The 19,244-nt window shown below is 34.7% G+C and overlaps 1 protein-coding gene across 11 annotated transcripts in view; it reads left to right on the top strand.

Annotated features, from left to right (window-relative positions):
• Positions 1–19,244, top strand: part of Epha7 (EPH receptor A7) — a 152,331-nt gene that overhangs the window by 120,896 nt on the left and 12,191 nt on the right. For 2 of the 11 annotated variants that reach the window (XM_076924048.1, XM_076924045.1), the window contains exons 6-14: positions 1,746–1,870; positions 4,417–4,585; positions 8,631–8,739; positions 9,366–9,421; positions 13,622–13,747; positions 14,653–14,838; positions 15,376–15,437; positions 16,446–16,655; positions 17,408–17,557. In XM_076924048.1, the coding sequence (XP_076780163.1) occupies positions 1,746–1,870; positions 4,417–4,585; positions 8,631–8,739; positions 9,366–9,421; positions 13,622–13,747; positions 14,653–14,838; positions 15,376–15,437; positions 16,446–16,655; positions 17,408–17,557 (1,193 nt within the window). Of the gene's footprint in view, positions 1–1,745; positions 1,871–4,416; positions 4,601–8,630; positions 8,740–9,365; positions 9,422–12,312; positions 13,143–13,621; positions 13,748–14,652; positions 14,839–15,375; positions 15,438–16,445; positions 16,656–17,407; positions 17,558–19,244 lie in introns of those variants that run through there. The other 9 variants (XM_076924047.1, XM_076924044.1, XM_076924046.1 and 6 more) reach the window with 6 other exon arrangements.

The raw sequence follows: 19,244 nt of genomic DNA, 5'->3' as shown, positions 1-19,244 counted from the left end.
AAGCCCATCCCCACTCCTTCCCAACTTGATTTCACATGGCACACCTAAGTTATATGCAGTAATCAGAGAGCAGTCGTCCTGGTGAGCACATCACTGTGCATCTCTCTGCAGTATTTACACTTGGACAGCATCCTAGGCTTCAGAGCAAATGAGACTTTCAGAAACTGTCAAACGCAACATCACCTTCTCATTGGTTGCTGTTTATGCTTCCCGAGGCTATGGAGACCGCTCACACATCTCACTCTGTAAGCTGGTCTAAGCATGGTCTTCGTCAGCTTAGAGATATGTTTTCACAGCTGCTGCAAAGGGATAAATGTTGTTGAAAATGGGTTTCTCATTGCAAATTTACTTCATTGCAAATGTACCAGATATGCATTTACCTGTAAATACAATATACAGAAAACCTCACCTGAATTCTCTTCAAGCAAAAAAAACAAAAAATAAACAAAAACAAAAAACAACAACAAAAACAACAACAACAACAACAACAACAAAAAAAAAAACCATTCCACTTAATCTACCTAGTTATATTTTATTATTAATGGGGGCAAAATGGCAGTCATGAATCATCCCTGCCCTTCCTTTAAAACCGTAAAACATATATGTGTAAAATGTGTTTTCTACACATTGATGCAAGAAAGTATTACGAAGCAGAAAAAAAACAAAAAGCCACAGGGATAAACATCAGAAATTTGCTTAAATGGTTTTGGTCCCATATAATTGCTTTTCTGTCAGCAGGATTATTAACAATTTTGGACATCTGAAAATTAAATTAACAGCCTGAAAATCTTTTACAGAATGAGATAGAGCATGATCCATGAAACATAATGACCCCACTGAAACTCAGCCAAGTCGGTGCAGCTACTCACTTAGTCAGAGTAGATGACGAGTAAATCATCACCAAGCAAATTGGACAGAGCAAATTAGCTACTGAATTCCAAAGCCTTAGCTACCAGAAAGGAGATATACCACTAATTAGAACGAAGGAACTCAATGCATACTATTATCAGCAAAGAAAGAGAAAGCAAAACTTTATTTAGCTTTTAACTACCTCCATGGAAGCCCACGAGTCTGGGTTATAGAGGTGTATTACCTACGCCAGGCTATAAAGCTGATGGTATACCATGCCCAGCTTGACATGGGAGAAGTTGCACACTTTTTAGAATGTTCACCTAATGAAGTGTAAAATCTTTTCACCAAAGTTAGTTGCTTTGTTCAGAATACATATGCAGGGACTAAAATATATATGCAGATATACATACACAAATGAAAGGTAAAAACATTTTAAAGTATGTACACTTCAAGTGTGGATTCTACTTCATGAACTTTTTTTTCTCTAGAGTATTCCAATTTTTATTTCATTTGAAAAGTGTATTTTTGTTTTGTGTAAAATAAATATTTGGACTCGGTTTATCACTGGGGATTAATCTGAAATCATATTTTCTAGCCTTAATTAGCATTCATTTGCTTAATTGTCATCCTCAGCCCCATGATTTTCGTTTTTCAGTAACTTGAACAATGCTATCTTCTGCTGTTTGCACTTTCATTTAAATTTCTATTAAGGTTTATGAACAGTAATAAGGTCCTGTTTGAATATTCATTAGCTTTTGAATTGTGAGCTATGAAAAGGTGCTTTCTTTTACCTTAATGAAACTGGCACACCATGGGACTGATCAGTTGTGACATTTGATTTGAGGCACCCAGTGAATTCTCTCATTGTTTATTGACACATCTTGTCCAAACAGCTCCCTCGCAAGTGAGTGGAGTCATGAAGGAGAGAGTGCTGCAGCGCAGTGTGGAGCTTTCCTGGCAGGAACCAGAACATCCCAATGGAGTCATCACGGAATATGAAATCAAGTATTATGAGAAAGTAAGTGTGAGAGAGCTGGAGTGTGAACAGTGCAGCGCCTGACGCCGTCCAACCGCACTGCATGCTAGTGATAGGCATTACACTACTATTCAGAGCTACTTCACGATCCGTACTTAAGATTAATCACCATTCCCACTGTCTCTGATTTATGATTGGGACCAAGATCCCTCTTTGTTAACTTTCTGTGTCACAAAAGTGAGACTATGTACTCGTAGTGGATTTCGACAGTTTTTTTAATTTAATTATTCGATAAAGAGTGCTTTGATGACACAGAAACTAATCAATCTAATACATTTTGAAAAGTTTCCCTTTCAGTTGATTTGTGCACTTAATGGCACTTTAATTTAGGACTTTCATAGTACTGATGTTTTCATATATGCTTGTAATAGCTAGTGATACTTGCATAATATGTATATTCATTGTATGTATATGATATATTCCAACACTAAGATTGTGATGATGTTAGTCCATTCCTTTAGATTCTCCAGCATATATACTGAATTATTATACACCATGCCTCTCCTTCTACAGGAGGTCTAAAACTCATGCACTGCTCTTGTCTCTACTCTCCATAGAAAGACCAAGTATTAATAAAAAAAAATCTGTCCATATGAATCTATTCATCCATGTCTTGTTTAGAAAGGATGAAACTATAAACCATATTTACAAACACTCATGTGAGATTTACCACACAGAAACACATCACTCAAAATTTAAAATGCAGAACATACAACTATTAAATAGTATAACTTTAATTGTAATAAATGATACCTTATCCATTTAACGGAGTTAGGTGAATGCTCCAATGTATCTAGCTACTTCACTATTTAGACATGATTATAAACATTTTGCCAAATTTGGGGAATAATAAACTCCAATGAAATATGTACAATTCAAGGAGATGGTACTCCATACCAGGTAAGGAAAACTAGTAAGGGGAGTGTCAAGGTTACATTAAAATACTTTGCCTTACTATTTTTATTCTGCTTTGTTTGTTTGTTTGTTTTTTTCTTGCCTCAGCTGCATTTTTATGCCTCAGCTTTCTAACAAAAAGCACATTTCTTGTCCCATCAAATGTGCTTAACGGGGATCATTGTTTTTAATGCTGCTTTTGTTATATCTGTTACACCGTAATTCCTAATAGTTATGGTCCTTCCAGAAATTGGCAGATTTTAAAGTCAATAAAGCACATTTTACAGTACAATGTGGCAGAGTTTCTCACATGGAATCTGCAATCTTTTGCAAATCTTTACTCTGAAATAAGTGCATTCAAATTGCTGGGGTGTATTTGCATGAAAGAAACAGAATATATTTACAGCCAGTAATGTGTAAAATAGGCAGTTACTGGAATGCAGCATTGGAGTGGCAAAGTTGTGCCATGTGAATGCACAGAACCTGTGCATTGTTGCTCACTGACTGTGAATCACTCTAGCTCTGCTCAGATATATTTCAACTGTCCATAATTACATATAAAATATCCATGATCATCTTTATAAATGGTTATGCAGATGGCTATCAGGAGTCTTCTCAATAAAGCTAGTCCAAGTTTTATTTCCACTTTTAGAAGTATCAATGTAAAGGTAAATAAATCAAGGTGATATTTTCAGATTTTAGTAAATAGTTTTAATACTGGTACTTACAGAAGAAGTCATACACCATCCAAAAATGTATGTTTAAAACATATAACTTTTTCCACTTGTCTTCATAAATAGCTTAAGAAAAACACATCAAATGAAAATTCAACTGTTACTCTTTTAAAATATTATTTTGGGGAGTTTTTATGTGCTCGAATTTTTATATTTAATTAATTCTTAAGCTTATCTCATAAATGTATGAAAAAATGTCATATATGTACATGAAATGTGCTCAATACGTACAAGATTTTAAAAGCTAATATAAGCTCCTGCTTTAATGAACTTTTCAAGCCTTGGAATTTACATTTGGTAAGTGAGTAAATAAAGTCAAATTTACGACAATTTCAAACCACAACCATAATCCACATTTACTCTCAGACTGAAAGTCATAGTTTAAAAATTGTACTAAATACTCTGCTGAGGATGTAGTTTTCTTTCTTTTTATTGAGAGTTAACTGATGTGTCACTGTGGTTGTAGTGTTAACTGAATTCCTTGATTTGATAGGTTGCTTGATTTTTTTTTTAGTACATAAATTTTGTCATCTAACTATCACTCAGAAAAATGTTTGAGGGAGCCAGATTGCTATACGAAGTCCTGTACTAAGCCAGAGGTTTCCTGGATGTATCTGCATTTTAGTTAATAGAGAAATGTGGCCAAAAAGTTGTGGCCATTATGACTTGTCCCAACACAGCAAAAGCCAAAACATTGTGTTCATTTTAATGAAATTACTTCTCTTTGAAATGTATACAACAAAGGCATGTTTCTATTGCATTTTATTTTATCTCAGAAACAGTCGTACAGTGTTCCAGAAGGATCAGTGTAGTGTCTGTTAAACAAAAGCAATGCAATACATTAAAATCAATGACCAGAATCATTTGCCAAATAAATTTTCCCTGTAAATATCATTGCAGGATCAAAGAGAAAGGACATACTCAACACTGAAAACCAAGTCCACCTCAGCCTCCATTAATAATCTGAAACCGGGAACAGTGTATGTTTTTCAGATCCGGGCATTCACTGCTGCTGGTTATGGAAATTACAGCCCTAGGCTTGATGTTGCCACACTTGAGGAAGCTTCAGGTAAAATGTTTGAAGGTAATTACCATCTTTGGTTCAGATTCTTTACTTTATAATGTTTCTTGGCTTTTTGTTTTTGGGTTTCTTTTTCCCTATTGTATTCAGGGTGATGATTTCAAAAATAAATTTCAAACATGAACATAGTGGTTTTCCTTATAAAGGCCACTCATCAAAATAAATATTAAATATGTTGTTATTCAACAAAATAAAACTTTATGATATCAGTCTTTTAAATGAAAATGAAATAGGAAACACATGTAAGGGTCATTCAGTTTGTGTGTTGACATAAGGCCTGTTGTAACACGAATTATGTGCATCAAATAGACACCTTTACATAAAGACCAAAAGGGTGAATTGATAGATAATAGTTCAATATTCATGATTTGAGTTCATTGAAGTTCTATGCTACTAGCAATGGTCTCCAACATTGAGAGTTTAGAAAGATCTTAAAAACTCATGTCTCTTTTATTTGGACTCTCTCTTTTAAACATTTGTTATGAATAATTTCAGTTATACTAGAGAATATGAAGTATATATAAAATATAAATGAATATCCTGGAACCCAGCACTCATCCTGAAAATAGAACATAATCAATGAGTTTTAAGCTTCTTTATCAATTGTTCATGTTTCAAAATGGCTATGTTACATGTCACATATAAACAGTTACAGCTTAAGATGTAAGTTTCTTCTCAGACTTTACTCAGGGAACTGTGATAACAGCCGCTGGCCACCCTTCATCTGAGCTAAGACCTTGCTGTATTTCCATATTTATGAGTTCTTGATTCCTCCTGCTGTTACTGCTTAGAGACACCAAATTTACCCAGTGGTTCCTTCCTGTTGTCCTTTGTCTCTCTAGTATTCCTCTAAAATTTTAAACAAAAGTGAATAAAGGCATGATATTACTTTCTCCCTTTAACTTTCCAAAAGCTTTTAAAGTAACAAAGATTTGATCAGAATTATTTTGACTTCAAAAAAATTATAACTTTGAAATGATAGAATAAATTAATAAATATGCTTTGTGTAAATTGAGGCTTGGTAAATTTGTTAACCATAATATCTTCTTTAAAATATTATTATTTTTTAAAATAAATAACCAAAAACGTATATTAAGTGACTATAAGCCATCAATCATTTGTAGCGAATTTAATATGTAAAAGTATCAGGTGTTCAATGTTGCCATAATGTTACCACATTATGTGTTAAATGCCATTTGGTTTTATCAGTATCATTTATTATGGAATATATAATAGCAAAATTAAGGATATCTATATTTACTAGCTCCCAAACACCTATTAAAGCAATTGAAATAGATATTTTAGCACTAAAATAAAAAAAAAATTGCTTCGTATTGAAGTGTATTGCCATAATTTTTAACTGACATTTTTTTTTAATATTACCTTATGCTTTCTAATGTCTAATGAGATATTTTCAAGTTTTGGTATTTCTTCTTTAGCTGTGAAAGCTTTGAAAATGAATTTATATTCTTTCTTGACTTTGTACATTTAGACAAAGTCTTTATTTATTTAATTTAGATATTCATTAATATCATTTCACTATTTAAAAGGACGTAACTAAGATTTCAAAAGTAAGGTGAAGTGTCAGATACTGAGTATTCATGTGAAATTAATGTTAAAATGATATTTTTTATTAGAAACCATATAGTAATTTGTGTTATCATGACATCCTCTTTCATTAAGATGTAAAATTGAAGGAAGAATTTGCCTTGTCCCACTGTACTGTTTGTTGCATAGAAATAACTCAATGAATAAGAAATGCTTAGATCACACCAACATGGGCTAGGTTATCAGGATAAATCAGTGTTCTGAGATAGGTGTTAGAAATCTCTCCTTGGTATATCCATGTGTTATTCCAGATGCACTCCACCTGGGAAAGTGGTCTCCACATTAAATTTATATATACAAAATAGTGTGGATAGTGCATGGTTTGAAGTTTTTAAAGGTCTCATTAGTTAGCCAAACTATTCTCAACAATTTCTTTTTCTCAGAAACACTTTTACTCTTTTATTGAGAAACCCTCAAAAAGTTGTATTTATGTTAATACATATCATATTAATCTCACCTCCTTTAGCCACTACTGTGACGTCATTAGGTCACTGAGCTTCTGAAAACCTTGATATTGCATTTCTAAGCTAGTGAAAGTGAAAATAAACAACAGTATGTTCTTATTATGGGAAAACAATGCTGGTCTTTCTGATTTCCTGGAACGCTCTTGAGGACTCACAGGGATGCCCAGTCTAGTCCCTTTGAGGTTCCCTGGCTCAGCATGTGCGCTGCTCTAAGACTTAAGTACACATGGAGATGTGAGAAATATCAACTGTCCCTAATCTTAGCTTAGTGAAAAGGTGTGCCGAGTTTGTGAATTCTGTCCATATGGTTAACTCTAGCAGAAGTCACAATGCACTATTACCCCTCAAGAAATAGTGATGTGCTATGTTCAGAAGCAAAACAGAAGGGAAGACTCTCCCTGGAAGAGATCACTTAAACACTGTTCACTTAACAGACTATCCCATTGTGCATGCATCCCCAGTTTCCCTTCTACTTAGTCAAATTACTGGCTTTGCAGTTGTTAAAAGATGGTCTTCTGATTATGGCCTCAATAGTTCCATCTCAAATGGTCCACCATTGACATAGATGAAAATATTAATAATACAGGTCAACTATTGAAAGACTAAGGTTCAACACTAAGTAACCACATGTGAAATAAACATTCATAAATGTTGATTCACTCTTCAGCTGAGCTCAGTATTTCCATTGGAGTGCTGCCTGAAAAGCTAAGGGAAGAACTGAGCCTTAGACAAGCAGAGAATTGGCCTCTTGGGATCACTGAACACAAAGCATTTCTACACTTGGGTGTATAATTGTTTCCTTTCCAGGGAGAATTATTTTACTCTGTATCTTCTCTGTCTATGTAAAAAGCCAGATAGAGATACAAACAAGCAGACAGATAAATAAGAAGGAAAACACCTAAACTAAATACTTGTGCTTTCTTAGTCCTATGCCTATTAGACTGTAACTCAGCATTTAGAACTTAAAGGTGATTTACTAAAATAATAATAATCTTTCCTTTGTTTAGTTCTCTAAAGGCAGATCACCAGGTGACAAATTAAGGAATGTTTAATATACACATTAAGAAACTGCAAGACTAAATATCTTTATAGTTTTCCTGGATAATATAGAAGCTATCTCTTTAGGGAAGTAAAGGATAAGTTCTCAAAGGGAAACAACATGGGTAAAACACACAAAATCTTTTTTAGGGATTGGCGCTACTGGCTGAGGCAAGGCAGTTCTGCATATATAATATTTTCTGCCCTAGAGACCCATTCCCTTGCCACCAAGAAGAAAGAGTAATGTTTTCCATCATCCCTTGTATGAGAGATTGTAGTTGTTGACTATTTTAGAAGTGGGAAAATTATATTGATTTGAGTTTATATGTTACACATTTGTAACTGGGTAGTTTTCCATGTAAATTTTCACTATATATTATCTCTAGTAATTGTATCTCTCTATCATCTCTCTCTCTCTCTCTCTCTCTCTCTCTCTCTCTCTCTCTCTCTCTCTCTATCTACCTACCTACCTACCATCTTGGTAATGAAAATGCAATGCTATAAATAAGACATAACAATTGTTACAGAGCTGGAAGTGATAAGCTCATGTTTCTTGAAATGTCCTGAGTCTCAAGCTGATTTAGAGGAGATGACTCATGGACTTATCCACATAGAGACTGTAGAGATCAACTGAACTTTTGTTAATAATCTTAGGAGAATCATTAGTATGTATAGGAAAGACTACAATTCAATAATTGTAAGATATTTTTAACTAGTTGAAAAAGTTTGCTTATTATAAATATATCATTGCCCATCTAATCTTGTGCCTTAAAATCCACAAATGACCTTTTGCTTAAATAAATATTGTTACTTAAAATGAATTTCTTTGAAATTCAAAATAAATGATCTAAATTGTTTCCTGTTCAGCCTTTCATGTTCCTCCTAACAGTGAGTGGGTGTGAGCCTCTGTCTTCTGTTTGTAGCAACAGCAGTCTCCAGTGAACAGAATCCTGTCATCATAATTGCTGTGGTGGCTGTAGCAGGGACCATCATCTTGGTGTTCATGGTGTTTGGCTTCATCATTGGAAGAAGGTAAAGCAAAGATTCTTCTAGTGTTTGACATAAAATATGTTGATTTCCCAAAAGTGACAACCATTCATTCTATCAGAATATCATTAGCAAACATGTGTACTTCTTTTCTGATACAAATGTTAAAGGTCAGTTCGTTGCTTTTATTTTCCCAATCAATGTGCATTATGAATTTGATTATTGCCTTCAGTGTAAAGTGGACGATTGATACAATTAATATTAGGTGAATGTATATTGGTTACCTTCAGTTATTTTCATAGCAAATACAGAAGAAACCTAGGGAAAGATTTACTCTTTTAGCTGTGTTTAATCAACTTTTGTGAAAGACATATAAGATTTGTAGGCTTTTCCAGTAAAAATATCAACATGAATACAAGTTGATAAAGCTAGCAACACAAAATTTTTCTGTTGTCTCATTTTACACTTATGACTCCATTTTCTGTTAATATCTTGATCATGTAGATTGACATGTCATTATCAAGTGTCATAACTGTGGGTATAATGTATTTCTGTTTATTTATACCTGTAGCTAACATGTTGATACATAGTAGGGCTCCCGATGTTGCAATCTAATCCACGTGACAAGATCAGCCTGTAAACTTTCCACAAATCTACTTTTGTCCCTCCAGGCACTGTGGTTATAGCAAGGCTGACCAAGAAGGGGATGAAGAACTCTACTTTCATTGTAAGTGTTTGGCTTTCTCTTTCTTTCAGTATACCCAGATTCGAACAGAATGATGATTGCTCCTACTGGCAGGAATGGATCCCTAATGCATCATGCTTGAAATTCTGCAATGAGCTCAAAATGTAACAGTCACATTACTTCAGAATATTCAACTGCTTTCACATCACAGATTTTTGCCTTTTGCAAACCCTGCCCAGGTGTTCTCCTTGCTACAGTAGTAAAACCATTAAATGTAGCACTTTCCTCTTTCCTAGTAAGGGGTGTCATTGTAAGTTACGATAGGCCCAATCTCCCACCCAGTGAGTGATGCTCACAAGAATCACACAGCACAGGAAACTAGTGTGAATTATTACAGAGAGATGTGTCATGGGAAATAAATAGTATAATGTTAGTTCCCAATCCTCTGATGCTTTCCTAGGAATGTGAGCTACCTGGTTCTTAAAAGCTCATGTTAAAAATCAATTCTGAAGGAGGCCTATCAATCCAAAGAAAATAGGAGTGCGTCTGCATTACTTTACTTGCAAAATGAGTGGCAAGTGAAAATAGCATTTTGAGAGTAAATGTTGATACTTTTACAAATGAAATAAAAGCCTCAGAATCAAATTGTTTCACTTCTGTAATTATGACATTTAAAAACCAAGCATATTATTCCTAGTTGTAAGCCCTGAAAATATAAAATCTGAGTGGATTTATTATTTTAATTGCTATACCTTTCTTATGCATAAATAAAGTTCCTAAATTGATATAATTACTAATAATGCCCCTATTCTAAAGTGATGAGTGTCTAAATGGAATTCAGGGATGTCAAATCATTTTGGAATGTCCTCATAATTCTTAAAAACAGCGGTCATACTGAAGGTGTGGATCAAATTAAAAATACTCTTCACTGAATTTCACTCCTTTGCATCTGTTGAGTCAGTGGCCATTTTGACCTCTGCTTTTTAAAAGAGATGACATTGTGTAACAGTGATCCAAACTGAACAGGAAGTTCTGTAGCATCTTAACACAGAAACAAGGAGGGCATGTTCACAATTACACAAGTCAAAGGAGAGATGAGTTTATCATGAGTCTTAGGCTTCAAATATTCTCTATTACTGAATCCTTCCTATGCTCTGGGAGGTCCCAAGCCTTTCTCTATATAATTGTATATTTATTCTCTTTACGTTGACATCACAAACCATATACAGTTCTCACCTTAAATATTTTGACTCTCCCTGCCTCCATGTGATTCTGGTCCTCATTCAGGACCTCTGACTAATTTTCCAGTGAGTTCCCTATTTAAAAAAATAAATAAATAAAAAGAGCATCATTAATGAGAATCCCATGGCCAGTTTATAAGTAGGAGACAAAAACAGTAGAGCTGGGTGGTTTTTTTGTTTTGTTTTGTTTTGTTTTGTTTTGTTTTTGTTTTTTTTTTGCCTCCTTTGTGACAGAAAACCAAACAAACAAAAATTTTAATACTTCCCAAAACAAGGAAGAAACCACTGGAATCTGAGTGCCTAAGATTATTTGTATTAAAATGCATCTTCAGAATAAAAATGTTAAGACCTGGATAAAATTACTGGAATCATTCATCATGCCATAGGTGGATAATTTATTGGTGCAGTTGCTTAATATCACTACCATCAATATGTCACTTTTTCTGTCGTTTAAGGGATTTATATAAGACATTCTCAAATAATCAAATATACTCTGGTTCATTTGCTCTTACCTCGTAGCATGATGCAGAATTTAAACGGGAAACACAGCTTAAGCGAAACTCATGGTGTAGCTCTATGTTTAAGTTTCATCCTTCAGTTTTAATATTTTGAAGCCATTAACTTTCTTTCATGTTTTACATCCAGTTTTTAATCGGAACCACTCAGAATGAACGTTTTACTGGTTTATGTAGGGAGAATGAACTTGCTGTATATAAGCAGTTTCCATCTGTTTTGCAAAAAAATATCTGTAGTGGTTTTGAAATACTTAACATTTATGAGAAATGTAATGAGGTATAAAAACATGTACACACACATGTACATACACACATACATGCGCACACACACACACTTATTCTCTTACGTTGGACAAAACAATGGACTGGAATATTCAGGAATTATGTCAATATTTTTTACCTTAAAACATAAACTTTTAAATGAATATTGAACGAGTAAAATGTGCTGGATTGCCCAGTCCTATTGAATCCTGTGAATTTTTGACTCATTCTTTTTACATACCTATCCTGTCATTCAGTGTGAACCACACAATGGATCCCATTTTATGGCTTTATCTAAAAGACCTAGCTATTTACACTACATGCTGCTGTCCGGTTATTCCCTCAGCACATTGGAGATGCAGGGAAACCAGATTTGATTTTTTTTTTTCTTACAGGAATTTGAAAGCCCTGAGTTTAACAGAATGCCCAGTCGTTTGTAGCAGGTGCCCTGGGCTCCTGAGAGCTCCCCATATCCCATTTTAAGATATAAATACAATGGAGGATCTTAGTGAAGCAGTCCCAATTTGCATTTTGTTTCCTCCTACCGTTTCTTCTAACAATGTCTTAGAATCCAAGCTGGGTAGTATTTCATGTTTTTTATGCCAAAACAGCTTTGGCCTGTCAAAATGTTTTATGACAGCTTGAATAAAGAACCATCAGAGACCCATTTGAGATGCAGAAGGCTACTTCCAATCTAGCTTCCTTATCGAAAACAAAAGGAAACAAAAAAAAAATGAAAGAAAGAGAGAGTAAAAAGGGAGAAGATGGCTCTTTCTCCAACTGCCTGACAACCTAGGAGGTTAACCTATTGTTTTCTTCCCTTCTTTCTCTTTCCCCTCTTTCCTGTACTCCTCTTTTTTCTCTTCCTATCCCCCCTCTCTCTCTTCCCTTCTTGTGTTTTTTTTTTCATGTTCAGCTTTAGTAACAAATGAGCATCTGTCAGTTTTATAAACTGCAACAATAACTGTTTAAGACAATCAATTTTGGATAAACAATCAACTACAGCAGAATAAATCAAGATTTTTAAGTCCCATTTTCCTTTATACATTCTGCTTATTCTGTTGTTATATGTTTATTTTTTAAAAACTCTGATCTTGATTGAATGTGATGACATAAGCACAGTTAGGCTGCAGTGTAAATATATGAAGACATTGTTCTGAGAGTAGTACGATTTCATGGAAAGATTGTTTGGCGGCTTTGTTAAAATTAATAAAGAATTTTTAAGGATATAGTGTAATTTTCTTCATTGCATTAACATAACCAAATATGCCTACCTATCTTTGTCTTGAACCAAATGAGTAGATTTGGAATACTATGTTGTAATTGAATTTGATATAAAGTTGCTTAGCATTTATCTGTTACCTGCATGCTTCTGGGTGCATTGAAAGATTTTAACTTTTAAAATGATACTATGTTGTTTCACTTTTGACTACCTTTTGTGAGGCATACTGGCTACCTCCTCCTATTAGCTAAGATCTTCCAAAGCCTTATAATGAAAAGTTTATATAAACCAGTTCTCTTTCAAATCACTGTCATACTTGGTAACAGATCCCAGGAATATTGTACATTTTCTAATTTACCCTGCACTTTGTATCTCCAGTCTCTATTACCCTCAAGGTGAATATAAAACTATGTCTTTTGAATATTTCTCTTTGATTTTGTGATAGCAGTCCCTCATATCTTGTACTAATTTTATGTATATGTCAACAGTGGTTGGTCTTTAAAAATAAATCAAAGAATAAGTAAGTTGTCTAAATGTTTTTAATATTGCTGTCAGTGTAGTGGTCTACCTGTAAACGAAATGTCTTATTTCCCTGGTGTATTAATTTGATGGATTGACTGGCTGATAGATTTATCAATGTGTCTACAAGTCCATTCCAACCCTTGGTATGACTTGAAGTAAGCTGTGATGGTCTGAGTTTAATCAAAACCTCTGGTCTGATAGGCACAGGCACGTCAGAAATTTCGGTGGATGTCTTTTGTTGATTTACTGGAAAAGCAATTCAGTTAGTAACCTATGAGTTGGATCCTATGCTACCTATAGAAGCTTGCAGATAATACCTAGACGCCAGCAGACTGGAGTAGTCTGTTAAAACTGCTGTGAATGAGGTGATGTGGAAGCAAGGTCACTGTTCCAAGGAGCACTCTGCATAATGACATTCCTGGGCTGACTGCACAATAAGTGCTTTGCTTCATCACAGTCATGCTTTCTTACATCATTACAGTTAAATTTCCAGGCACCAAAACCTACATTGACCCTGAAACCTATGAGGACCCAAATAGAGCTGTCCATCAATTCGCCAAGGAGCTAGATGCCTCCTGTATTAAAATTGAGCGTGTGATTGGTGCAGGTAAGGCTGTTGTAGCTTCCTTATTCAGCTGTTCTATTTAGCCAAGATCGAAAGTCATATATCATAATGACAGCCAAATAATTATACTTCAAGTATAGAACTCTTGCATTTACCTGAACTATTGGAGGCAATGAGGCTGTACTTGCTTATGAAATCTTATAAAAAGAGAAAAAAATGGAAAGGAACATGTAGTAGTCTGAGTGTATGTGATTTCAACTGGGGTCTGAAGATGGTGTGTTATTAGCAAACACACAGTCACCTTTTGCTGTTTTTCAAGAAAATAGCCTAGAATTTTAAACATCAGAATTTTTTTAAACCTTGATATAATATACACTCCTGTCTTTAAAACTACCTGTTTTCTCTTTTATCTGTAGCAATTAACCATTGGCCATATACATTTATGTAGAAATGTATATAAAAATTAATGACATGGAATACTATAAATTTTTTTTCAGCCAAGGGTGCTTATACCTAGGAATATAATGCATATAAATTCCATACATTAGAATCTTTAATACATATTGGTCCTTATACTGTAAAAGCAATAGCAGTGGTAACAGTGAGTAGATATTGTAAATCTAAAGGCTGACTCAGAAAGCATGTTTGTTAATCTAACTGAAAAGCCTATGTAACAGTTTAGTAAGGCCCAGCTTCTATGAATGAACAAAAGTATGTCTTCAATTTTAATTATTTTTTGCCCTTCATTTCATAAGCTGTTTCATTACATATGGAAAATAAAAAATCTCCCATCAATTTGAATACTTTTGTTTTCATTTAGAAAAAAAAAAGTTTCTTGGTTAAAACTTATATTAAGTATTTTACTTCTTTTTTTTTTTTTTTTTTTTTTTTTGAAAACATGAGCTATTTCAGCAGTTAAAACATGCCTGCTTGTTCTTTTCCTTCAGGAGAATTTGGAGAAGTTTGCAGTGGTCGTTTGAAACTTCCAGGGAAAAGAGATGTTGCGGTGGCTATAAAAACCCTGAAAGTTGGTTACACAGAGAAACAAAGGAGGGACTTTTTATGTGAAGCAAGCATCATGGGGCAATTTGACCACCCAAATGTCGTCCATTTGGAAGGGGTTGTTACAAGAGGTAGACACTGGTGATATCCTTCACTTACTAGTGTCCTAGAAATTAGAAGCATTGCTTAGACAATTAAAAATCAAATTCTGAGCACATTTCTAACTGATTTTGACTGGTGTGTAACTAACAAAAAATAATTATTGTTGCTGCTACTTCAGAATATAATCAAAGAAAACACAAGATTAGATTTGCAGAGTGAATCTCATGGCTAGGATGACTGATCAATGTATTTATCTTCAGAAGCCATAAAAGTGTTGCAGCCCCTCTATATTCTGTATAAAGTTTCACTTTCGTTGTTGCTGTTGTTGATCACAAAGTACAAAGGAGAAGGGCAGGGAGTGGCCATGGCTGACAGTGCTGTAACTACCTTCCACAGCCTTGCATGTCTGCCCAACCTTAGCCCTGCTATTAGAAACTATCACTTCTGACCCCCTCAGCTTCTCCAAAGAGCACCATGGGGTTTCAGGGTGAAAGAATGAGAAATTCTCAAGTGTAGGGCATAGCTTGTGAAATAGCGTTTTCTCCTTTTGTTTATTTTATCATTAGGAAAGCCTGTCATGATCGTGATTGAGTTCATGGAGAATGGAGCCCTGGATGCATTTCTCAGGGTAAGTTCTCACCTTATTCTCTCATGCACCTGGGCTGGGCCTGAGAGGGGCCCAAGTGTGTGAACTGTCTCAAAGTGTGAACGTGTAAACTGGATGAACACAGAAAATTATCTTTGAAAAAAAAAACACGATTTTTTCTAAATGGGAAAGCAAACTAGCTAAGGTGAAGTTCTTATAATATTTTTTATGTGATCAACAATGACATATTTAACTTAGAGTCATAAACAGATCTTCGTTGTTGTGTCACTGCGGTATGGACAGGATTCACTTTCCTGAAGTAACAAACTGGAAAATACACATTTTCCAAACTACCGTCCTCCCAGTGGCATGTCTGTATCCTTTTACAACTGAGTGGTGAGCTGTTTGGTTTTGAAGGCCTCTCACACAGTTGTGGAGGGTTAATGCAAGTCTGATGGCGATACAACCAAAGGAATAAAATAAAGAATAATCAGCCACTGTTAATCATTTGCTATCTTTAGTTTTTCAATATTCTAAATGAAACGTTGACCTGTTTCCTTTTTTACTATTTGGACAATAAACAATCCATGTGCTTTCCTTGCTCTGTGCGTTCTTATTTACATACATGTTTTGACATGTAGGAGACACTTATCAAGGTTTATTTATTTATTTTTTTGGAAATTCTATTTCCTTGTTTTTGTTGGAATTTTAGCATGTAAATAGGTGGGTTTTCATAATAGCCAAGTATTTTCAGCTATCATGAAAATCATAAATAGATGTAACTAACTAGGTATTACCACAGATCTATCATGTTGACTATCAATTAAACCAACATGTGCTATTTTTCCACTAATCATCTACATTACACAGAACATTATTGACACTTCCTATTATACAATGGTAAATTCCAAGTACACATCCGTGGTTTTTTTTTGGGGGGGACGGTTGTTTGTTTGTTTGGTTGGTTGGTTGTTTTTTGTTTTTTTTTTTCTAGTGACTTCTGTTCCCTTTAAAGTCCCATTAACTGGACTTTCTTTTGTCTTCCTGCAGAAACATGATGGGCAGTTTACTGTCATTCAATTGGTGGGAATGCTGAGAGGCATTGCTGCTGGAATGCGATACTTGGCTGATATGGGATACGTTCACAGGGACCTTGCAGCACGCAACATTCTTGTCAACAGCAATCTTGTTTGTAAAGTGTCAGATTTTGGCCTGTCTCGGGTTATAGAGGATGATCCCGAAGCTGTCTACACAACTACTGTAAGTATGCTTCTTATTCTTCTTATTATTATTATTCTTCTTCTTATTATTATTCTTATTCTTATTCTTATTCTTATTCTTATTCTTATTCTTATTCTTCTTATCCACGCATGCCAGAATGGCTTAATGGAAAATTAAGCGCCAGGAGACATGCAGATTGACCTCAGCTTTTCCTTTCATTTGAGGAAATTAGTGTTATTATTACTGTCTATACATAAAACCAGAAATGAAGGGAGAAGAATTAATGATGTTACATCTTACCCTGGTGTTTCACTATTTGGATTTACGCTATATAAATAATATTCCATTAAATGCAATATCTACTTACTGGCGTATTATCACAGAAGTAAATATAATGGTGTTTAAATACAGACACCAGAAGACTAAGGACTTTTATGACTTTTGTGATATTAGTTAAAAAGGATTGCATGTGAAGATTTGACTTAAATACCACATTTTTCAATCCAGTTTACTGGCAATGTGGTCTGATTTGTCATTATCTATTCATTAGACTCTCGCCCTGACACACACAAGGTCCATTAAGTACAGTTGCCTTGGAAATGAACACATAATGAGGGCCTAATAGAAAGATTGGTAACTTTGAATACAGAGAAGTTCAAGGTTCACAGACCTGATGCTGCTGGGCTGCCAACCCATGGCGAAACATTTAACATAGCTCGTGGCATGCCCATGAATGATGTATAAGCTACTGTGCATACTTAAAATGTCAACGTCTTCTTTCTATATAACAGGGTGGGAAAATTCCAGTAAGGTGGACTGCACCAGAAGCCATTCAATACCGGAAATTCACCTCAGCCAGCGATGTGTGGAGCTATGGGATTGTCATGTGGGAAGTAATGTCTTATGGAGAACGACCTTATTGGGACATGTCGAATCAAGATGTAGGTGATTCATTGTACAGACAAGACTTACACATCTACACTCACTTCTCATGTAGCAATGTCAACGGGTCATTAAGGACACGTTGTTTTAGACTTATAAAAGTATACTTTCCTAGATTCCCATCACTATCAATGCCAATGATGTTAATAATTATAATGGATATAAGGGATTTGTTTTTTCACTTAGAATGATTACTTCCTTGTTCTACTTTAATTCTGTTGGCACAGTAGGATGCTGAAGCTGGTATATTTTCCTTAGTGATGACAATGGTACGGAGGGAACCTCTGAAAGAGTTGGGTAAAACCCATGCAGCAGAGCAAAATGGTCTTCACTGCCATGCAGAAGAAGTCTAGTGGTAAATGAGTAGAGCTGGACTTCTTCAGTTGATACAGAAGTAGGCAAGGACAGGAAGCAGCTACAGCTAAACTCGGGTGCTTTCATTGGAGTGGTATCTTTGTTTATAATTCATAGTTACCTAGCAAGTTCCTGGGGCTTTTAAATGCATGCTCTGTACATGGGATGCACTGGGATCTCGGCATTAACCGGAAGGCATATGCTTGAGAAGAGGGAGGTTTTTAATCATTTATGGGTTTTGGTATTTTTGAATTGAGCGATACACCTTTTCCTGGTTTTGCTTTGTTTTTAGTGTTTCAAAGACAAAAATCTAAATGATGCTTCCTTTTGGCAGAGGCAGAGTTGCTAATATTTGACAGGTTTCAATGTCAAATATTTCATGGACTGTCAAAATGTGGCAAACAAATCCTTGGGGTAGAGAAAGGGAATATTTACATCCCCAGATACTCCATAGAGTTTCATCTCTTCTGACACCTTTCTTCTCATACTAGTTTCAAGCCTAAAAGGATTGACAGCAATGTGAGATGACTTAAACTCAAAGTTTACATAACTTCTAAACGTAGCAGAAATGGATGAGGAGAAAAAAAAAAACTTGCACTTTTAAGTTTGGAAATTACCTTATTGTTTGTTTTTTTGTTTGTTTGTTTTTCTTTAAAATGAATATCACAAATAATTTTTGTTATGACAAAAATGATTTTTGTTGATCAAATAGCATTATATCTGGAGTGAGGTTAGTTCTAACTTCAGTGTTTACAGCTAACCTTTAACTTTTTAATCCTGACATTCTGAACTCAATTTGGGCATGGGTTTTTATAGTTTATATAAAAGATTACCCACATACAGAATTTATAAATATATATATATATATATATATATATATATATATATATATATTTCTATTGAAGCATTCTTTGTTTTATAGTTAAGCATTAATATGTAATTTAAGGAATTATGCTTCATTTTCAATGTTGAAATGGAGATAAAATTAATTTTTTTCAAGAGAAAAGGTTCTCTTTTGGAGTCTGGCCAGAGTCTATAGCCAGTGGATAGATCTGTGGATTCCCCTATGCATTAGGGAATTCACTGTTTACAGGAACATATTGCATTTCCAGAGACGGTTGCTATAATCAAGTTTTTTCATATATGCCAGTGCCCTACCATTGAGTTATATCCACAACCCTCTGGATAGATTTATTAAGTGAACAGATTCATTTGCATTGTTTAAACTTAGCAGCTAGGCATCTGCAAGGTATTTTAGAAAGACCTCAAATTTCAAATGCATTGGATTCCAAAAGACTTTTCATAAGATACCATGAAAAGGCAATGTAAATT

Source organism: Arvicanthis niloticus, chromosome 25 (assembly GCF_011762505.2).
Source record: "Arvicanthis niloticus isolate mArvNil1 chromosome 25, mArvNil1.pat.X, whole genome shotgun sequence".
NCBI classification, from domain to species: domain Eukaryota; kingdom Metazoa; phylum Chordata; class Mammalia; order Rodentia; family Muridae; genus Arvicanthis; species Arvicanthis niloticus.
This window is presented reverse-complemented; position numbering and strand designations above follow the sequence as displayed.